This window comes from Vipera ursinii, assembly GCF_947247035.1.
Source record: "Vipera ursinii genome assembly, chromosome: 6".
Lineage (NCBI taxonomy): Eukaryota > Metazoa > Chordata > Lepidosauria > Squamata > Viperidae > Vipera > Vipera ursinii.
Window position 1 is genome coordinate 70,479,190 of NC_139515.1, and position 23,357 is coordinate 70,502,546.

At 40.0% G+C, this 23,357-nt stretch overlaps 3 protein-coding genes across 3 annotated transcripts in view; 2 read left to right on the forward strand and 1 right to left on the reverse strand.

Annotated features, from left to right (window-relative positions):
• LOC310641891 (uncharacterized protein) overlaps positions 1-2,353 on the forward strand; it is a 45,687-nt gene extending 43,334 nt beyond the window's left edge. The window contains exon 19 of the mRNA XM_083365208.1: positions 1,718-2,353. Within this exon, the coding sequence (XP_083221334.1) occupies positions 1,718-1,913 (196 nt within the window). The 3' untranslated portion in view covers positions 1,914-2,353. The remainder of the gene's footprint in view (positions 1-1,717) is intronic.
• A 692-nt stretch (positions 2,354-3,045) lies between these two features.
• On the forward strand, positions 3,046-6,906 carry LOC310642005 (uncharacterized protein; the record flags this gene model as incomplete). Its single annotated transcript, XM_083365382.1, has 3 exons — positions 3,046-3,624; positions 5,275-5,401; positions 6,800-6,906. The coding sequence occupies exons 1-3, from the start codon at positions 3,247-3,249 to the stop codon at positions 6,904-6,906; spliced, it is 612 nt and encodes a 203-aa protein (XP_083221508.1). The 5' UTR covers positions 3,046-3,246.
• A 2,627-nt stretch (positions 6,907-9,533) lies between these two features.
• Positions 9,534-23,357, reverse strand: part of DENND2A (DENN domain containing 2A) — a gene marked incomplete at its 5' end in the record, with an annotated part of 44,589 nt that continues 30,765 nt past the window's right edge. Inside the window, 6 exons of the mRNA XM_083366500.1 lie at positions 9,534-10,340; positions 12,178-12,264; positions 12,542-12,781; positions 13,744-13,861; positions 15,098-15,139; positions 18,112-18,289. Coding sequence (XP_083222626.1) covers positions 10,309-10,340; positions 12,178-12,264; positions 12,542-12,781; positions 13,744-13,861; positions 15,098-15,139; positions 18,112-18,289 — 697 coding nt within the window. The 3' untranslated portion in view covers positions 9,534-10,308. The remainder of the gene's footprint in view (positions 10,341-12,177; positions 12,265-12,541; positions 12,782-13,743; positions 13,862-15,097; positions 15,140-18,111; positions 18,290-23,357) is intronic.

The following is a 23,357-nucleotide window of genomic DNA, read 5'->3' on the forward strand; positions in this document are numbered from 1 at the left end:
TCTCTGAGCAGTTTACAATATCAGCATATTGTACCCAACAATCTAGGTCCTCATTTTACCAACCTTGGAGGGATGGATCAACCTTGAGCCCATCCGGATCGAACTCTAGGGTGTGGGCAGAATTAGCCTGTAGTACTGCATTCTAACCATTGCACCTCCATGGCTCCTCTCTGTGTCCAATTTGACTTTGGCTGTAGATAAACCATCAACTCACTTGTTCAGAATGGACCAATCAGAGAGCTATTTTTGTGTTTTTCTTTTGTTTTGGGAGGAATAGTGAAACAATTCCATTAAAAAGAATATTCTGACTGATTGGTTGGTGGGCATAGGAGGGGCACAGGATAAAGCACAAGGGAACTTTGTTGCTATGTATAAACTCTGGGCAGGTTTTTGTATGTCTTGTGTTTCTGACAGTGGCATATCAATTTGCTTTTTTTTAAAAAAAATATCTATTAATAGCCAGTGGCTGAACTGCTTATTGACTTTCTTAACTATTGTTGGATAAGGATCCACACTGGATCTGTTCAAGCAGAGTTTCAGCAGCCTTTCCTCTGAGGATGCTTTATTTTGCAATTCTGGCCACAACAGAATTGAAGTTGGTAACCCAACTGGCATTTTTCACTCTGCAATTTTGTTGCTGGCTGCAGGAGCTCATGTGCCCTGCTCTGGATGTCTGACTATGTTGAGAATAAGGGTGTCATCTCCTTATCTGGAAGGCATTGAAAAACAGTGGTCCTCCAGATCTTCCTGAATTGTAATTCCCAGCATGCACTTAGTTGCTCAGGAATGGTGAGCAGAGATGCCTTCCATATGCAAAGACTGTGCTCTTGTGATATTCACAGTGCCCCTCTGGACTCCTTGAGAACTTGAATTGATAAAGAAGTAGCTCGGATCCTCTTACACTACAGTGTTTTGCAAAAAGACTTTGCAGTGTTCTGAATCTGTGGACCAGTTGGCTTCTAAGAGATAGAAAACTCCTGCTTCTGCTTGTCAACATGAGTTTCCCCCTTTTTCATCTGCAAGTCAAAAGTCCACATCCTCCATTGTTGTCCCAAGGGGAAGTTTTGCCATCTCCTTCTCCCTCCCGCCAGAGTTATTGGTCAGGAAATGGGACAGTAGGAGCATGCATGGTTCTCGCTAGGTGTAATTTTTTGGGTTACTGCTGGCTAGTATCTGGAAGATATGTGGAAATATGTGGTATACACCAGTGATGGGGAACCTTTTAGAGACCGAGTGCCCAAACTGCAACCCAAAATCCACTTATGTATCATTGGGTGCTGGGTGGGTATGGCCAATTGGCTGGGCGTGGCCCATTGGGTGGGCGTGGCTGTGGTGGTAATGGCAGACTGAGTGAGACCAAAAAGTTCAATCAATCAATTCCAACTTTGCAAGATCTTTTTTTTCCCCATGAGAAGTTGAAATTGATTGATCCTTTTTTTCTGCACATGGCAGTGGAGGCCTAAAGTGAAAAGGTTTTAAAAACTCAGCTGAAGGCCTAGGACTGGGGCGACAGTGCACATGCCCACAGAGAGGGCTCTGCGTGCCACCTGTGGCATGCGTGCCATAGGTTCGCCACCACGGGTATATACTATGAAGTTACTTCAGAGAGCAGGGAGGGGCAAAGGTGGTGAAAATGTTCTTAACACTCATATTCCATGCTTATCCCCCATCCTAGTTTATGGTCTAGTTCAACCCAAACTGCCTCTTTTCTTTGCAGCTTAATGGCTGGAATCATCACTGGGCTGCTTGCTGGGGAGGACACGGATAACTGCGTCCGGATGGGCCTTCTCTCAGCCAGTCTTTCTCTCCGTTCTTATGAGCCTGTTTCTCCAGAGATCAGCAGCACCAGCGTGAGCTTGGCAAGGCTCAAGGCTCAGAGATGGCCTGTGACCAAGATATGGAAGCTGTCTTAGCTGGAGTTGAAGATTTTCTTTTGTTTCTCCTCCAGTCCTTGCAGGTGGAGGGGAAAAAAAAGAGTGCCTGAATCCCCCTGTGCCCCATTCTATATTATTCTAACTCTGTTTACTATGTACTAATAAAAATAATAAAAAAAAATTCTACAGCAAAGCAAAACCTAAACCTTGTACTAAAAAAAGAATTATATCTATATTTGATCATGCACATTTGCAGGTATTTCCTTAATCTGCATGGTTCCTACTTTTAATTGTTGTGGGAATAAGCAATATATCAGGCAAAGCTGTGCAGCCTCCGATTAGAGATGCTGTTATCAGGAGTAGTAATATTCTCATTTTTGTGCAGTGTTTCCAAGGCTCTCCCTAAATGGAGCTTGCATCCCACTCTGGAAATCTGATTTTTTCATATTGCTTATTTAAAACAGTACAGTATTGGAAGATATATTATCTTTGATGAGGTATACCAAAAATGCCTTTACTCATAATTCTAACAGAGCAAAAATGATTCAGTGATGCTGGAGAACTTGATTTAGGCTGTATTTTTAAACAAGTGTTTAAACAATCTACCTAAATTAATGCATAAATTGAAACTCAAATATTCCTCAAAGTTCATATTTTCTGAATTTAGAGGTGCCGTATGAGTCTCAAAAATACATAAAAATCCATATTTTAGAGGGAGAAATATGGTAATAGTTTTAGTAGAAACAATGGGACAGAATGGATTATCACTGCCACTGACATGGACAGATGTTTGTTTCTAGTTGAATCAGTTGAGGAACAACACACACACACACACACAAATCAGGAATGATCAATACTTCTACAGAAGAACAGAGGGAGGAAAAGATGTACTCATCACTTGCTCATTAGGCAGAATGTTTTCTTTCATTCTTTCTTCAACCAGCAAAGTTCTCAAAGTGCCTTCGAGTACCTGCTCATCCCCCAAAAAGGGAGGAGTAGGAAATGTTCCATTATTACAATGAAGGAGAAAGATGGCATTAGGCACATGCCTGAATGAGAGTACATGCTTTGCAAAGAAGTTGGGTGTTACTGGGATGGAGAAAGGGGGAGGAAAGAGGAAGAAATTTTCCAAGGAAGTGACACAAGTCACAACATTAATAACAAAGGGGGAAAAAGGTGTGTGTTTGTGTAAGAGATGATGGGATGAGGGGGATGAGCTGGGACACTGAAAGCATAAAAGGCTTCCACCATCCATGCATAGAAAAGAAGAGAGACACACTCAAGTGTGTGTGGCTGTTTAAAATTGCTCCAACAGGCTCCAAGGCAACTGCATCCCTTTAGATAGTTGGGCAGGAACAGTCAAGACAACAGTATGAAGGTATCTATAATGACCATCCTTGTGCTTTCCATGCTGTTTTATTTTCCGATTCAAGCTGGGAAAGGGCTGGCTGCTGAAATCAACCCCACTGGAGCTGCAAACTTTAAGAAGAATCTCCACCCCAGTCATGAAGACAAAGAAGCAGAAGGGAGGAAACAGCCTTCCCCGAGATTGTGGAAGGCTGCAGAAGGAGAAACTCAATTACCGGTAGGTGATGGAGCATATGACAAAGCAGCAAGCAATTTGCAACTGGGAACCAGTAAGCAGAAGCCAACTGGCAAGAGGCCGTTTCTCCCACTCTCCCCTCCAAAGAGCAAGAGTCGAGGGCTTGAGGCCCACTTGGAAGGCCATGGGAACTTTAATACAGATACGGTGAGTAATATCTTTTTAAATTAATTTCGGTCTGATCCTGAAATGCTCTTCCAATTTTTGCTGGAAATAAAATGCTCTTTGTAGTTGAGTTTTTTTTGTCAGATTAGCAGGGGAATAGTGTTGTGGCACTTAAATGTGCCAAAGGGACAAACTGCAGTTAGAAAAATTACAGTTTTTTTTATTTCATCAAGCCACAGTATTAAGGAAATATTTGCAAACTGCCCTGCCTTAAATTAATCCTCATTCCTTAAAGCAGATAGATGACAACCAAAAAGCCAACAGATGCAATGTTTCTAATTGAAATTCTAGAATAAAGACGAAAGCAGTGCATGCCTACCAAGATTGCCCTATTAAAAAGGAATGACAACTCCTCCTTTGACAAAAGCAACTACAGTAAGGTTTAGCTAATAAAGGTTAGTGTCAGACCCACTAGGTAGAGCAGACCAAGAAATCAGGCAAAACTCACTTAACAAATGTTTTGCTTAGCAACAGATATTTTGGGCTCAATTGTGTTCATAAGGCAAGGATTACCTATACTCTAATGATTACCAAGCTGGCAGGAATAGCCAACACTCCAGAAGATAGGATTAAGATACAGAAGGATCCTGACAGACTTGAACATTGGGCGCTATCTAACAAAATGAAATTCAATGGTGAAAAAGTAGGTTCTACATTTAGGCAAAAAACCCCAAATGCACAGGTATAGTATAGGTGGTACCTTGCTCAATAGTAGTAACTGTGAGAGGGATCTCAGAGTCCTAGTGGACAATATGAGCCAGCAGTGTGCTGCATTTGCCAAAAAAGCCAACACAGTGCCAGGCTGCATTAACAGAGGGATAGAATCAAGATCACGTGAAGTGTTAATACCACTTTACAATGCCTTGGTAAGGCCACACTTGGAATACTGCATCCCGTTTTGGTCACCACAATGTAAAAAAAAATGTTGAGAATCTAGAAAGAGTACAGAGAAGAGCAACAAAGATGATTAGGGGACTGGAGGCTAAAACATATAAGAAAAGGTTGCTGGAATTGGGTATATCTAGTATAATGAAGAGAAGGATGAGGGGCGACATGATAGCAGTGTTCCAATATCTCAGGGGCTGCCACAAAGAAGAAGAGGGTCAACCTATTCTCCAAAGCGCCCGAAGGCAGGACAAGAAGCAATGGATGGAAACTAATCAAAGAGAGAAGCAACCTAGAACTAAGGAGAAATTTCCTGACAGTTAGAACAATTAATCAGTGGAACAACCTGCCTGCAGAAGCCGTGAATGCTCCAACACTTAAAGTTTTAAGAAGAGACTGGACATCCATTTGTCTGAAATGGTATAGGGTTTCCTGCCTGAGCAAGGGTTTGGACTAGATGACCTCCAAGGTCCCTTCCAACTTTATTATTATTTAGGGAGACATCTGTCTAAGATGCTTCTGCATATTATCTAAACACTGTAGGAAAAAGTTTTATCCCTTGTCATCTTGGCGACAAGAGTTTGTATATCAACGTCAACTTCCTTAGGCTTTACTTATGCTGGTTCATGATCACCATAAAAATATAAGTCTAGCAAGAAACATTATACAAGGTAGTGAATTATTGAGACAGCATTTCTTACTTTCAAACAAGGCTTGTTATCTGCAGTTTTTTTATTTCCTTCTCAGTATTCCTGCCCTGGGATCCAGTTGAAAGCCTGCCGAAAACCCTCTGATTGTGAAGGCTGCTTGGGCCTCTATACTTGCAAACTTTCAAAGGGAAGGTGTGACTTTAAAGCAGTTTCCCCACAAACAGGTACCACATAAACTAAGCAGAACATCAAAATACAAGGGAATGGGATTCTTCTCCCATTTTCAAATATTCTTTACAGAAATCAATACAGTGCTTGTTCTCTCTGAGCGCTAATGTGATGTAGTGTCTAAAATATTGTATTAGGACTGATGGGTGGGGGAAGAACCAAAATAAAATTCAACTTCACCAATAAAGTTCAGTGGGTTATCAGTATAAAAGAATATTTAAAGCTCAGGGTTGAACTGTGGACTCTTTGCTCTTCTCTGAGCTTGGTTGTTTTCTTGCAGATGTTTCTAGTTTGGTAATGAAATGTCTGCAAGAAAACAGCCAAGCTCAAAGAATACCAAAGGGCCCTCACTAGGATAGTCACTATCTCTCTCTCTCAATCCAACCTTCCTTGCGAGATTGTGTTATGGAGAAACATTGAAAGAGAGTGAATTATGTACATTGCTTCCAACTTTTGAAGGCATAGTAGTGACTAATCTGAATATTTAAATAAATGCCCTTACATCTGGATCGTTCCATATAAGAAAATTACACATTATGATCCTTAATACAAGAAGAAAATTAACTTTTCCACAGGAAATTAAGAGATCAGTGAAAGCTTTCCAGATATATACAAATACATCCTCTGTAATATTGATGTCTATAATCAGATTTGACCGTGCACAATAAGAGATTGGTGAATTATGGTTTCAAATGCTGTCTTCAAGCAACATCCAACAGAGGGCGCTGTAAGGCCACATGGAGTGAAAACTTGACAGATTTAGGATGTTTCTGCAATCTTTGTATTCTTCCTCCTGTATTTAAAAAACTACATGTGAAAGATTTTGCCATTGGCTTTGGCATCAATTTCTCCCACAATGATTAAAAAACACAACCCCCCCTCCCCCAAGGTCTAACCCTTTAAAAGTGCACCCACGATGTCCTTCCAGCCTTGATCCAGCTCAAGTTTGATCTTATGGTGGCCCTATCCATATTTAAAAATAATTTCCTGTTTAATTGTATAAATTGCATTTCTCCATAGTTGTGTTCATGTGACTAGGCAGGAGATGCCCTTTAGGAAGGGGAAGGAAAAGACACGCCATTAGCTAAGTATGAATCAAGCAATAACTTCAACATGTTCCTCTCCTTCACCAATGAGATCATGAGGTACCTGGCTTTTTAGGCTTATCACTATATTGAAAAAAAAGCAAAGGCAAAGTTATGCTTTGCACATTAAAACTGTGTATAGGCATTTAAAGAAAATCTAAAAAGAAGAAAAAGCTATAAAATCAGTTTTAATCTAGTCCCAAAATGTAAAATTGAAAGGCAATTCTAGGAAAGAATGTCACCATAGCTATGAACACTAACTCTTCATTGACAGTTTGAGTAACCAACTCTGAATCTTTCCTATTCCAGGTTGTTATTTTGAGGGTAAAGTGCAAAACCTTAGCCTTGGGACCATGAAGGAAGACAAAAATGAAAAAGGCCCTCAAGATTTTCTGGACTTACCAAATTCCCCGTGAGCTTTTTTTCATGCTTTCTAGGACCCAAATTTCAACATAATTGGAGACCCATCAAAATGGGAACTAGAATGCATGGGCATTGTCTTCAAAGCTTTGGATGTCTGTGGAGGTTCTCAGTCATCCAGGTCATGGTGCTTTTCAAAAAGGCAACTGGACTTTTTTTCCTTGAAAACCTTTTGCTTCTTGCTCTCAAATGAAGCAGCTTCTTGAATGAGAAGCAAATCATTTTCAAGGAATAAAAAACCCAAGAAAATCCAGTTGCCTTTTGGAAAAACACCTTTGGCTGAGCAGCTTTGGACCACGCAAGAGCTATCCATGCTCTGCCCACGTGATTAGCATGCCACCACTCAGCCCCAAATTTGAGTTCACACAGCCTGAAAAACTTTCTGTAGACAATTTTAACTTGCCATGGACCACAAAATATGGTCATTTCTAAACTATGGTTTATACCTTAAAATATTGAGCAAATCCAAATAGTCGCAGTTATCTCAAACCTGATTAAAATTGACAAGAATTTCCTGGCAGATAAATGCTCCAGAGTTGAAGATGACAAGGGAAAGAGATTTTGATAGTTTCTACCGTGAAAGGCACCGGCAGGTGTTTTTTTTTCATACAAACTATCATGCAGAACTTTTATTTTAAGTGATTCACTTTCATATTAGCAAGGTTGCCATTACATTTAATTTTTAATAAGACGTGCTTGCAGCAAGCATATGGTGCGCAGTTACCCCAAACTACAAAATGGGTGGCATATGAATTTTATTAATAAAATTTAATAATAAAAAATTAGTTTGGAAGAGCTAATTTCCCGATTGTATTGGACCATAAGGGGAGCCCTGTGCTAACATTTATATGATGCTGTAGCCGCTTTGGTGTTGCATGTTCTTGCTGCTTACAATGTGTTTTGCTATTGTGGAAATTGGGGTATATAGACTTGGCCTGCAATTCACACAACTGGCTGCATTCCATGAGTCCAAGACAAATCCTCACTTTGTCATGTCCAACAAAGTACTTAGGGCTGCTTCAAATCAGGGACTTGTTGCAACTTGCTCACTTATCTTTAGCTTGTCATTGACATCCACTTGTAATTCATCAGTGTTGCTCCAGCAGTATTCCCATCTTTTGACTGGAGAAAGTCCAACTTTTGGAGGGAAGGATAGAAGGAAAAGGAATGTTCATATGCGTCATTGTCCTCAGCCTTACCCTGATCTACGAGGGGTGGTTTTAACATAAGCAATGACCTGTCATCGTTCACCATTATAATACTAGAATCCTTGGACATATTCCAGCCATGTTTTTTTATATCCATATAAGTGATAAGTTCACTCAGGAAGATGTGGCTGCTGATAACTCAACCAGAATATTTTCTTCATGGACTGTATTTTTCCTTTCCAGGTGGTTTCTTCCGGAGTATCCAGGAAAGATAAAATATATAGTCTCAGTGAAAAGTTGATCCAAAGTTTTTCAATGTATATCAGGATGGAGATGAATTAAATAAATGATCTTGACCATGAAAATTGCTGCTGAATAAGCAATCTTTCCAAGCTATAGCTTACCTGCATTATTCAAAGTGTTATAAAGGAAGAGGATGCCTTTATCTTGATAATTTCGCCTTGGAGGAGCAGTGAATACCTCAAACAGATCTCCATTTTTCCCCTTACCACGTTCCTTTTATTTATTTTGCTTATTACTTCTTGTTCTTCATTTTGCATAACACTGTTTATTCTGAAAAGGAGTAACATGATGGGGGCTGTAAAAATAAGTTTTTCCAGCTGTTGAATATATCTTAGCTACAATTTTGCTTTCCCGTTTTTACCACTAGGCTAAAGTTTAGTAGACGTTGGAGTGGAGTTCGTACACGTGTAATATTTTAAGTAAGAGGCCACCAGTGGTCAGCCTCCACTTTTCTCCAGGGCATTACCCTTCAGTGCATTCCCATTAGTTGTGACACCTAAAACTGGAACCCCACGTCTGGTGGCACAACAATGAACAGCCTTCCTTGAAGTTGAGATTTCAAGCTAATCTCTTACTCTGAGCAAGAGCACAAAAAAATCCTCTTTATTTAGATTTACAGAAAGAGAAAGGTGTGGATGAGTGCATAACCCTGTCCTGGCGCCTTTATGCTTTGTTGACTTGAAGGTACAAACAGGTTGGCACAAATTTCATATCACAGGTGTGATCTGTACATCAGAAATGGTACTTATCAATAGTGTTATTTTACACATATCACTGTTGTGTAAATAAAGGTAACAAAATTAAATAATATGCTTCCATGTATGAATCGCCCTGCAGTGTAAACAAACATTGAATAACTCGAGGAATGCAATGACAGAAGGCAACTGTTCCACAACTACCCTTGGCCAGTAGGGGGAGCCTATAATTCCATCACCAAAAGCATCCAATCCAGGGGTGTCAAACTGCTGGCCTGTGGGCTGGATACGTCACGAGGAAACCGTGCCCACCCCATTGCCGGCAATGGGGAAAAAGTTCCGATATGTCGTGGGTTTAACATGTCTGATCCAATCCGTCCTTAAGGGCCTTCAGACATTTTTCAATTCCTTGGGGGAAGGGGGTGGGGGGAAGGTTCTTCAAAGGACTGCTTCTGCCCTACAAATCATCCTCTGAATTTTACTCCAGAAGATACACACAAACAAAACAAGCTACATACAGTACTCGGAACTAAGCACGTGTTTTTTTTTTTGTTTTAATAAACACAAATTTCCAATTGCAACAAATCAGACTTACTCTGAAGAAAGGTGTGGACATTTGTCCCAAAGTCTAGGAAGGGGCAGTAAGTCATCACACAGTGGTCAGTTGGATAAAATTCTGAATGGATTCAGTAGTCCCCACCACCACCACACCGATTGGTGTGTACGAGCTCTTCTTTTCCTTGTCTTTTCTTTCACTTCTCGTTATTTCTGTATCACTTTGTGTCATTTTACAATTATACAATCCAAGTTATGGCAGTGCCTATCCTTGCTGTCATCCCTTGGGAGAGTAAAAGGAACAAATGTCTCTGCCTAATATCTTCCTAATCTCAGTATAAATAAGAAACATTTTCAAAAAAAAAATGTAATAGCTAAGGTCTTAAAAATCACCACAAAGCCTGCACAGGGCCAGTGAACAGAGAGGTTGGGGAGTGGTTTGTCCAGTGCATTTTCTTCATCCAACCAATCCCGGAGGCCCCTTCTGCACCATGCTGTATAGGAGGCCACAGGTCAGCAGTTCACCCAGGTGCAGCTTTTAAACACTGCGTCTCTTGAGGTTTCTCTACCATTGGAGCAGGCTAAGCTGGGCTTGGTTTTAAAATGGAAAAAAACAAACAAAAGGGGTCCATGTTGTGTCTGCTGAAATGCTTAGAAGATATATCCTTCTCTCAATGCCTGGTGGTGCTCCAAACACTTATTTCTTATGAAGAAATTTCATTCTGCTACCTAGAGAGGAATGGTGGGAAAAGAAAGAAGAGAAACAATATTTATGGAAAGAAAAATACAACTTCTTTACGTTTGAGTCTCCAACCTTTGCACATGAGCATCTCCACGGAGCTGAGGCCAAATAGCAGAGGTCCCACCTCTGCCATCTTTTGAGGATGCCTTCATGGGAGACTGCAAAATGACCCCTACCATGGCACCTGAAATCTCCTGGAATTGCAGAATTTATGCTCTGAAAAGTTTGGACTGTTTTAGAAATGTCACAAGACTTCTATAAAGATTATTAAACTTATATGTTCACCATCAACATGTGCAAAGTCTACAGTTGCAAGAAAAAGTATGTGAACCCTTTGGGATTACGTGGTTTTGCATGAATTGGCCTTAAAATGCGCTCTAAACGTCATGTAAGTAACAACAATAGAAAACACAGTCTGCTTAAAATAATACTACACAAACATTAGCTGTTGTCATGTTTTAATTGAACATAAGATGAAAACATTCACAGTGCAGGGTGGAAAAAGTATGTGAACCTTTGGACTTAATAACTGGTTGACCCTCCTTTGGCAGCAATAACCTCAACCAAACGTTTCCTGTAGTTGCAGATCAGACCTGCACAACGATCTGGAGTAATTTTGGACCACTCCTCTTCACAAAACTGTTTCAGTGTAGCAATATTCTTGGGATGTCTGGTGTGAATCGCTCTCTTAAGGTCATGCCACAGCATTTCAATCAGGTTGAGGTCAGGACTCTGACTGGGCCACTCCAGAAGGCGTATTCTGTTCTGTTGAAGCCATTGTTTTGTTGAATTACTTGTATGCTTTGGGTCATTATCCTGTTGCATCACCCATCCTCTGCGGACCTTCAGTTGGCGGACAGATGGTCGTACGTTTTCCTGCAAAATGTCCTGATAAACTCTGGAATTCATTTTCCCATCAATGACAACAATCCATCCAGGCCCTGAGGCAGCAAAGCAGCCCCAAACCATGATGCTCCCTCCACCATGTTTTACAGTGGGGATGAGGTTTTGATGTTGGTGTGCTGTGCCTTTTTTTCTCCACACATAGTGTTGTGTGTTTTCCCCAAACAACTCAATTTTGGTTTCATCTGTCCACAGTATATTTTGCCAGTAGTGCTGTGAAACATCCAGGTGCTCTTGGAGAAGTCATTAGGCTAGGGGTTCACATACTTTTTCCACCCTGCACTGTGAATGTTTCCATCTTATGTTCAATTAAAACATGACAACAGCTAATGTTTGTGTAGTATTATTTTAAGCAGACTGTGTTTTTCTATTGTTGTGACTTACATGACGTTTAGAGCGCATTTTATGGCCAATTCATGCAAAACTCCACGTAATCCAAAAGGGTTCACATACTTTTTCTTGCAACTGTACTTTCTTATTAAGCAGGGATGTGATGGGGCAGGAAGTATTTTGGAGGGTAAAAAGCAAATGTTTACTATAGTTAATATTGGAAAACCTTTCAGGTTAAAAAATGCTTTTTCCTGCCTTATGTTACATTATCTAACTAAAACAAGGATCCCCAATCCCCAATCTGCGGATCAGTCCCAGTCCACGGCCCATTAGGAACGGAGCCACACAAATAAGCAAAGCTTCATCTGCACACGCAGGGGATTTAGATATTGCGTGAAACCATGCCACCCCTAGTCCATGGAAAAATCATTTTCCATGGAACTGGTCCACAATGCCCAAAAGATTGGGGAACCACTGATCTAAAACATAGAGAACAAGTGCACAATTGTGTCTGTGATTTAAACATGGTAGGGTAAAAAAAATATTAAAATCATGATCACTGCAGCAGCTGCACTTGCTTGGATCCCTTACCTAATCCTTTCAAGAATTTATTAACTCCGCTCTGTTCTTCATTTGGAAGGGTCTCCAGATATTCCTGGGCACGTACCTCAAACAAACCTAGAGAGATCAAGAACAACTACTATAACAAAAAAGACTAACCATTAAAGGTTGTTAGTTTCAATTGCTACTACCAATTGGGGAACATTATTATATTTAAAAAAGCAAATCAGACTAAGACTGTACTTGATCCACCAAGTATCAGGAATCAGTAGGACAATTCATATTTTTCAGATAAAAGGTCTATCCCGGGCCCCTGCAAAAAAGGCTTGGAAATTTCTATTGTGGGGAGCTGCTATCAGTATGATCATTTTGAGGTGGCAGAGGGTTACCTCACCTTTGGCTCCCTGTTTTCGTAATTCTCGTTCTTGAATGAAGCCTCCGAACATCTGAGTCTCCATAAAAACTTCCAGGAACCGTCGAAGGCTCTTTGAAGAAACAGACTTTCGGAAAGCTTCCCGCTGGAGAGCCTTTTCTTCCCTCTCAGCAGGAATCATGAAAAGAGAATAGTGTCCTACAATCTCCACAAAGAAGCGGACAAAAGCTTCTGACACCACTTCATTCAAAGGGCTGGACTCTGAGGGGACATTGTATGGAAATTGAGAAAAGGGAAAACAAAAAATGAAATAAAAAGAGAAGAAAAATATGCTAGGGTTTAATGGTCTTTCTTGACTGTTTTTTGCTATTCTCCAGATCTATTCCACCACATCAAGGAGGACCGATCTCTCATGGACAGTGATTCTGCTTTGCATTCGAAAGGTTTTTAGTACTATCTTCAACACAGAATCGCAGAAGATAAGAACTGGAAAGGATTGGGGATGTCATCTAATCCAATTCCTGCCCAGAGCAAGATCCCATTACTATAGGAACCCCAGAAAATTCAATCTCTATTTAAACACTCCTAACCATACAGAATTTGCCATCTCCTATTTTAGAACAATTGTTAAGATATTTTTTGCTCCTATTCTATAACTCATTATAACAAAGTCATTGCTTCTTATTCCATATTCTGGAACTACTGTCTTGATTTCTACATGACAGACCTTCAAATACTTGAAGACAACTAATGGGTCTTCCTGTACTCTTCTCTAGGTTAAACACAAAAGTCTGGGGGGAAAGTGGAGCATATAAATGATCAAAGCTAGCATTCTTTGGTCTTTTCAACTTGGAAGGAAAAAGATAACTGTGCCTGCTACAGAGAAAGTGGAGTTTTTTTCTTTCCCCCCCTCCCCAATACATATAATGCTTAGGAATATACAGTGAAAGTAGACTCAGAGAGATGACTATGTTTCTTCTCATAATAGTTTACACAATCAAGGAAAAAGAATTTGGTGGGAACAAAGGTACATGTACAAAGTAATCCTCTCTGCGTACTAGTCTCCTTCACAGAGCTTCTGATCTGCAACATTTTGTAAGCATGTCCAAATAATTAGACAGCATAAAACTGGGGAAAGCTATACTAAATACAACCCTGAACTGATAAATAATCATTGTTTAAAAAAAAGATACCAAATATTAAATTTTTTAAAAAAACCCAACCCTGTTTGCCATTGAGCATGACTTCCTCCTTGTCATTTGCCAGTTCATTTCTCTGCCCCAGGATGTGTTCAAGTGCTCCTTGCAACTTCCGGGGCAAAATAGAATCTTCATCTTCCATCTACAAAGAAAAACATGCATTCAAAAAGCTTGTATGAAACCGGATCCTGCATGTAAGGAGACCAAGTTGACAATACTGCTCTTGTTCTACAAACCTGCTTTTTGAATCTGTGAAAGAACATACATATTTCATATACTCAAGGCTGTTTGAGCTTCAGACAGTCTGAGAAAAATGACAGAGCATTTTTGGAGATTGGTCTTTTTGATCCTTCATGGGCATCTGCAAAATCTCCATTTTCTATTAAATGTATGGGATACCTTTCCCCTTTGTGGATATGGTCAAGTTAAAAGGATAGGCATTAAATGGCATTTGGCACCTACGAATGTTGAAGGATCCAATTGTAATAGATTCCATCTTGGTCCATGGCTTCCATTTAATTAGCTCCAGACTCAACTCTGAGGACAAAAATAGCTTCTAATTGAACAGATCCTAATGCTACCAAGGGATAGGTCACTGAGAAGATATTCCAGCCTTTCTCCTTAATTGGTTTCCTTTTGTTGGGAAAATGGAGCAATAGAACACACAGGAAAATTGCCAGTAAAAGACAATGCAGCATACACCTGGCAGTTGCAAGTTTTCCATTGGCATTTATATCTCCTTTTCTGATATCCTAAGCAGGGCTTTTGGCCCCTATTCTTATCTCTCTCTCTCTCTCCCTCTCCCTCTCCCTCTCTCTCTCTGTCTCTCTCTCTCTCTGTGTGTGTGTGGTGTGTACACACACACACACACACACACATATATGCAACTCAAGTGGCAAACATACTAATACTACTTCTTTCTACTTTCCCCACAACAACAACCATGTTTGGTGACTTTGGCTAAGAGAGATATTCTCAATTCTGGCTGGAAAAGTAGACATGTAGTCAATCTTTCTTTTTCTCTCAAAACCAAGGGTCACCATTTCAATTATTTTCCTTTCTGCACTTTCACTTGCCCCAGTAATTCTGACAGGCTTTAGGATGGTTTGATGCTTCTGAAACTGCTGATCAGAGGAGATGTCAGGATAAAATGATATGCATGCACCCACGAAAAAGCTATGTCACTTGTAAATTCTCAGCTTTGGATGGCTATCTTGTTTCTACTCTAGATTTCCCATGACTCTCTTTGGATTTGCAGGAATTAAGAAAGTGATAGACTATTTCCAATATCAAATGATTTTCAGCAAAAGATTTCCCCATCCTTCCATTCTCCCTGAACAAATTAAAAAGAAAAGATTGAAAAATAAGTTATGCTTACCTGTCTAAGGAACCGGTTATTAACAAGGTCAACCACAAGGACCTGGCCACCAATAAATACACATAAAAAGAGAGAAAAAACATTAGAGCAGAAGAGCTGCCTAAAGGTCTTGCATGCAGAACTCAAAATTCCTCAAAAATTATTAAGTAAAGTGTAATTTTAGGAAGGACAGAAGGAAATTCATGTATGTATGTATGTATGTATGTATGTATGTATGTATGTATGTTAAATGTTTGTTAAGCATTCAGAATACACTTGCTTAGTCACAGAAACGGGACAAATCTTATTTCCTGTTTCAGCCTAGCCCAAGGCCATTTACAGGCAGTAGCCACAGCAGTGGCAACTCATATTTGTGTAAATTTTTTTTTGGCTTGCTAACAAAGAATAAAGGGAGACTGATATGATCATTTCAAACTTATTTGTTCTCATCAGTTATATATATATATATATATTCCCCCGCACATGCGTGCTAGTCGTTTCCAACTCTAGGGGCCGGTGCTCATCTCCGTTTCAAAGCCGAAGAGCCAGCGCTTGTCCGAGGACGTTTCCGTGGTCATGTGGCCGGCATGACTAGATGCCAAAGGCGCACGGAACGCTGTTACCTTCCCACCGTAGTGGTCCCTATTTTTCTACTTGCATTTTTACGTGCTTTCGAACTGCTAGGTTGGCAGAAGCTGGGACGAGTAACAGGCGCTCACTCTGTTATGCGGCACTCGGGATTCAACCCGCCAAACTGCCGATCTTCTGATCGACAAGCTCAGCGTTCTAACCCACTGAGCCACCGCGTCCCATATATGTGTGTGTGTGTGTGTGTGTGTGTGTGTGTGTGTATGTATATGTATGTATGTATGTTTATATGTATGTGTTAAATGCTTGTTAACTATTTAGATTACCTTGCTAGGCCCCAAACATGGGACAAATCTTTATTTCCTGTTTCAGCCTAACCGAAGGCCATCGACAGGCAGTAGTCACAACAGTGACAGCTCATATTTGTGTAAATTTTTTTAGATTGCTAACAAAGAATTAAAGGGAGACTGATATGCATTTCAAACTTATTTGTTTTCATCAGTCAGCCATACCCTTCTGAGATTCGAACCTGGGCTGATTGCACATTAGGCAGTTGTTTTTACCTCTAGGCCACAAGCTCTATCTCACTTTGTTAGCTGAGAAGCAAGGGAGATATGTGTTAAATGCTTGTTAACTATTTAGATTACCTTGCTAGGCCCCAAACATGGGACAAATCTTTATTTCCTGTTTCAGCCTAACCTAAGGCCATCGACAGGCAGTAGTCACAACAGTGACAGCTCATATTTGTGTAAAAAAAATTTTTAGATTGCTAACAAAGAATTAAAGGGAGACTGATATGCATTTCAAACTTATTTGTTTTCATCAGTCAGCCAAAAGCCATCCCTTTAATTCTTTGTTAGCAATCTAAAAAAATTTACACATATATGTATATATGTATATATGTATATATATATAGGGACGTGGTGGCTCAGTGGGTTAGGACGCTGAGCTTATCGATCAGAAGGTCGGCAGTTTGGCGGGTCGAATCCCGAGTGCCGCATAGCAGAGTGAGCGCCTGTTACTCGTCCCAGCTTCTGCCAAAAATGCAAGTAGAAAAATAGGGACCACTACGGTGGGAAGGTAACAGCATTCCGCGTGCCTTTGGCGTCTAGTCATGCCGGCCACATGACCACGGAGACGTCCTCGGACAAGCGCTGGCTCTTCGGCTTTGAAACGGAGATGAGCACCGGCCCCTAGAGTTGGAAACGACTAGCACACATGTGCGGGGGAACCTTTACCTTTATATATATATAAAAGCTATAAATATATATAAGCTATATATCAAGTTAATAAAAGGGCAGTTTAAATTAGTTTTTGTCCTGCCCCCACCCTTTTGGGAGAGACACTCCCAATGCACCAGTTAAAGGACACTTCCAGATTTGATCCAGGTTTCTGCACTCCAGGGATAGAGGGAAGAAGTACACTGATCTCCTTGAGAAAATGATTGTCTGCTTTGCAGCTTTCAGGAGAAAAGGCTGCATTTCCTTAGTTTAATCCCACGAGCCACAAAAAGATATGAAACCCGTCTGATCATAGGTTGGCTTTATGGATTTCACCACAAAACCACAGGCTGACAACTGAAACACATGGAAGCTGTTCTTCGCTTCTCTCTCCTCCCTGCCTCTCTGAGAGACAGAGAGAGAGAGAGAAAGTGCGGGGGAATTTCTGCTCAGGAATTTTTCCCGCCTGAGCTGCCACACAACGGAGAGGAGCAATGGGGTGAATTAAAATGAGAGATAGCTGCTTCCCTTTCAATGATGGAAGCACACGATTGTCAATGTGTGTTTAATTTGGTTATTTGTTTAAAAAATGGATCTGCTGCTTCTCAAAGCAATTTCCCCCCTGAAGGTGCCTTAGGTAAACATTTTCAAAATGACACTGAAAAATTTACCTCATTCTGAAAGAAGATGATAAAGCAAGTATAAATATGGTCTTTAAAAAAGCTTCAGATAACCTTTTTTTTTTTTAAAAAAAAACCCCTAATTTAAAAAAAAGACTAAAAGGGCTGAAAAATAGAGAAGGCAGGCATTAGAGTAAGTTCTCAAAGAAATAATTTCTACATAGTGTACCCCGGTTTCCTGTAGTCCAACCACTGCACTTTATTTACTTCTGCAGGCAATTTTTAATACAATGGTTTAAATCAGTGTTTTTCACACTTGATAATAGTGTTAAGATGTGCACACCTCCAGCTCCAGAATACCCCAGCCAGTATACTGGGAATTTGAGGAGTTGAGGTCCACAGATCTTAACAATGTCAAGTTTGAAAAGTGCTGCTTTAAAAAGGTCTCCCTCTGAGCCACAATGTGTTTCCAGCTGAAAACACTGTCTGCTCACAGATTGTTAAAGTATGTGGCTAGTAAGGTATTGAAATGCCCCGTATCTGATTTCCCACATGCAACTTAAAGCCAAGTTGGGCTTTAACACAATCTTCAGCTAGTCTGTCTCACCTCTTCCACTGGCAGCTCCTTGAGGCGGGGCAAGGAACTGGAGAGCAGGCCAATCAGAAAGGGGGTTGGTGAGCAGACAATGTCAATCATTGAAGGGGGAAGTACCGGGATGTAAGTGTGCTGCCAGGCAAAAGGATAAAGAAGTGCCACTGTGGCATGGCAGCATTTGGACAAGGTACTAGAAGAAAAAAAAATGAAAGAAGCCATCAAGATTCCTTGTAGCAGTTCTTCAAAGCATTTAAAATCAACAAACAAACAAACACAGATTAACAAACACAACTGGCTTTCTCTCAATATAAAGTCTATTCCAAAAACTGACTCGTGAAAACCTAGTCTGTTTTATTGTGTTTATACTACAATATTCTAGGTGGCTTTTAAAAAACAGTTTTTAGAGGAAAAAGAAAAGATTATATAAACACTTCTCTCTAATTTAGGTATACTTAATATGAATTATTCAAGACCATTTTTAAAAATGCAAATAGTTTTTCTAAAAAATATTTAAAACTAATATTTTTCCTAGGGAGACTTTTAAAATATACATCCCTCCAATGTTTTTTTTTTAATTTAGCTTTCAAAATAACTGCATGCTAAAAGTTTTTGCACAGAGGTGTCAACACCTTTTGGGGATCATATAAAGAGATGCCGGCAGCTTTTGTTCAGTGTTAGTGTTTGCATTCTTCCTGACAGTTAGAACAATTAACCAGTGGAACAATCTGCCTCCAGAAGTGGTGAATGCTCCAACACTGGAAGTTGTTAAGAAGAGACTGGACAGCCACTTGTCTGAAATGGTATAGGGTTTCCTGCCTGAGCAGGGGGTTGGACTAGATGACCTCCAAGGTCCCTCATTATTATTATTATTATTATTATTATTATTATTATTATTATTATTATTATTATTATTATTATTATTATTATTATTATTATTGCTTCTAGGAATAGAAGGTCCAGCAGAAAGCTGGAATTCCCTTGATTCCATAAAATACACCAGACCAATTTAATCAGAAGTAGCTTCCAGCAACTACAGTGCAGACAGGATGATGTCCCCAAATAACATCGTTGGGTTCACCTCACTTTTAGGCCCATTTTCTCCTTGAGTACGAGGATTCCTGGAAATACAGGATTAAGTAAATGCTCAGATTTCTCACTGTTGCCTTTTACACACGGCAAGGCATGGAGCTGTCCCAAATTCCTAATACTTTTTCCTGCCAACTAATGGAATTGCTATCAAAACCAAGCCTGCATTTCTGCTGAAATCAGCCATCTGTGGGAAGCTGGCATAAACAAAAAAATCCCAAGGAACCGTCTGACGTACATACAACTGAGAACATTTTGGTATTTAAAAAAAAAACACAAAACCTCATGGGATCAGCTTCAAAGCCCATCTAGTTAACTTCTGAGTCATTGTGGCATGGCAGGTTAAAGGTTCATGAGCATGAATCTGCTACTCCTTGGGAGGTGGTTTTTGAGACATCCCCCTTCTTTTAATTTTGGAGACAGAATACAATCATCTAAACCAATAGCCACAGATAGCCAGATCTTCCACTGATCTACCACAACCCATCATTTTCTCAAATTGCCTGGTTTCTAAAACACCAAGATTGTGCCAATACAAATTCCTCCTGCTGATCAAACAGAAATACTGCTAATCAAAGGGGAATACAAGGAAAAAGCATGGACTGTACAGCAAAGTTATAGAAGCAGGAGCTGAAGTCCAACACATTTTAAATATATCTGATTGAGAACAGCTGGCATAAAAAGAACTTTGCTACTTCTATTTAACAAAATTCATCAGTGTGCATTTGAATAATGGAGCCTCAATGATGATGATGATGATGATGATATTTTCATGATTTTTAAATAATCTTGTAAGCTGTCTTGTACTTTGAAAAAAATGCATCAAGAAAAATGAATAAATAGACAGGCACAGAACGAATGCCATCACGGCAGGCTTTGTAGATATGTTTGGATGACATGCAGTTTACGTTCAAATAGAGCCACCAGATTAGGAGAGACTTTGGGTCTTTCATATTTTAAGAAAGGAACTGCCAGGAAACTGTCTTTTTGCAAAAGGGGAATATGGTAATGTTATTTTCATAATCAAAACCAACAGTTTTAAAACCCCACCCTCTGAGATAGGCAAAAGAACAAGCCACTCATCAGAGCATCTGGAAGCTGCATATGTAACTCAAACAGAGCCATAACGTCATTCGGTTTATAAGCCAGGTCTTGAATGGATGGAGATGGGAGGCAGAGAAGGAGAGAGATATATTGTGCTGCCTAAAGGAATCATATGGCCAGGAAACCACTTACAGCTGGCTTGAGTTAAGCACCATGAGAGAATGTATGCTGAGCAGGAGGGAAAAGGGAAGGCTTGGTAAAGGAAGAATATTCCACCCCTGACAACAATTTCTGCAGCTATATGACAGAAAATGAAAGAACTTGGGGGAAAAAAAAGGACTGAAGTTCTATGCAGCAATTCTGCCTGGCTAAGAATCTTTTTTTTTTAAACAGAATAAAGTTTCTATCCCTCATGATAAAAACTAAAATTTCTATGAGATGTGAAGTGTTGAATTCTAAACTCATTCCTTCTTCTCTTATCCTTCTGGTCTTCTTCTTAACTACACAGAAATGCACATTTTGATTAGCACCGCTCCTCTTCCACTCCCGCAACCTGGATCCAGATTGTTTGCAGAAGACAACACGGGTTTTAACCTGCCCTCACTATCAACCCATCACTAAAAAGGCAAGTCTAACTTGCTCTTAGGAACGTGTATCATTCATGTCCACAGCACATCTGTCAATGCCAACATTGTCCATTGTTGCTAAACTGACCTTTTGGGACAAAGAAGAAATACGGTAAGTTGGGACAGCGTGAGTAATGGGAGCCTTACTCACACACCACCAAATATTTTGGAGCAGTCGTCTTTCAACTAGTGCCCAGTACAGACTTTATGAGACCATTCCACTATTTCTGATCATTAGTGATACTCTTAGGAATTAACATTCCTGGGTTGTAAAAGACAGATTTGGAATTGCATGGAGACCAGGCTGTTTAAACTGAGAGGATTGGAGGAACATGATTAATTGCGATTTGTTCATTTAATAATACTTACTTATTTATTAAATTTCTATGCTGCAATACTATCATTTTACACTTTTGGTTAAGGTCAGGTTAAGCCACTGCAAGCTTTCTGAAGCTTTTTAAACATTTTTTTTAAAAAAACCTTTTAAATAATGCAATAAAAGATTAAATGTCACAGCTGTATTAAAACAATAATTTCAAATTATTTTGTGGGATATGTCCCCATCCATGTTTATATATATAATTAATTCAAATATGGAATGACGAGTTGGTGAAATTGGATCCTAAGTGAATCATTAATCATTAAAATAAAACCACCAAACTCTAAATGAGTTGCTGGCTTCCTCTTTGTACATGACAGTAAGAATCTGTCATTTTTACTCTAGGAAAAAATAAATTCTAAAAAAATAAAAAATGGAAAGGCACTCTGGCTCCCAGAGTTCTTTTGTATTACCAATTATTGGATTCTTCCTATCTCAATGATAAGCTTCATGCAAAAGGGTTGAGCAGCTCAGACTAATGTAATAGCTTGTGTTGTGTTTTTTTAAAAATAGGAACACGCACATCAAGGTTTTTTTTAGCTAACAAGATCAATTACTAGAGTTATTGTGGGAAGGTGGGGGGGAAGAAGAAATAAGCTTCTTTTTCCTTTCCACTCTCAAGGTTCATAATAACAAAAAGGATCTTGAAAAGGGAAAGAAAAATAACAAGATATGCACTTTCTGCACGTAGCTTAAATTGGCATCTTTGTCACAGTTTTAGATGGGCTGTTAAAACTTTTTTTCCCTATTCCGCATGCCTTTTAAATAACTTCAAATGGATCCTTTTTGCTTCGAGAGAAATTTTTTCCTATTGTTTTGCTTTGGTTGGTATCCCAGGTTTTTACACTGTTTTAAAGTTTTCTATTGTGACGTTGCCCAGAAAAGTCTTTTTTGAATCAAAAGGCAACTCAGTAATTTCTTTATGAATAAATGCACATTAAACCTGGTTTGGGCTTTGTTCAAAAATGCTCTGCAACACATACACTCAATACTGGCAAAAAGCCAGTGTCTCTTCCTTTCATGGAAAGCTACAGAAAGATGGAAGTAACCACATGTACCAAAACTGGTTCAAGACATTTTTCCAAAGCCCATGTTCTCCTTTCCATCAAGGAGCACAGTACCCCTCCCTTATAGTTAAAATAAACAACCAACAGAATTGGTTGCCATTTCACAAGATCCTAAGTCCACTTCCCCAAATGTAAGGTCAGCCCTGAGATGCCCAAGGTATATGTAGTTAGTAAATAGTTCTCTCAGGGAACAAGTGAGTCCTATATGAATATGACTGGCTGGAATAAGACTGTGATAAATCCAAACTCCCCTATGCTTTTTAAAAATCTGCATGTACTCATTAAATACCTTCTGTTGAATTACTTGAAACATTCCAAACCATTGAACAATCTCAAACAGCTGCTTCAGGTCTGGTTTTTAACAGAAAGTGAGGGAAGAGGGAAACAAAGTGAGAAACTAAACAGAAATAAAATCTCCCTTCAGAAACATAAAATAATTCACATATTCCCAAGCAAATTTTATTGTTTATGTATAAAACATGAGGATTTCTCCTTCAGTCAAACTCCTAAACCAGGGGTGTCAAACTCAATTTCATTGAGGGCCGCATCAGCATTGTGGTTGCCCTCAGGGGGCCGGGTGGGTATGGCCAGGGTGGGCGTGGCCTACTGGGTGGGCGTGGCCAGCTCTACATCGTTTGCATCAAGGGTGCCTATGGGGGCCTGGGCAGGAGTGGGACAGATCTGAGGGTCTCTGGCAGAAGGAGGGTCTCTGGGCCAGGGCCTAGGCAGTGGGGGCCGTTCCCTCACTGTTTCCAGGATGGCTTTGCGGGCCGCATGAAACCACTTCACGGGCCGCATCCGGCCCCCAGGCCTTGTGTTTGACATGTCTGTCCTAAACTGTGTACCATAATACCAATAGCGGTCTTCATTGCACATTTACAAAAGCAGCATGAAAATGACACAAAAGGCAGAGAAAAGATCCCTAATGGAAGTAGAGCAGGAGTGTCAAACTGCCGGTCCCCCGGCCAGTTTCATCGTATCGAAGCCGCACCCACCCCATTGCCGGCAATGCAAAAAGAGTCGCAATTGTCGTGACATGTCACGTGACGTGGCAAG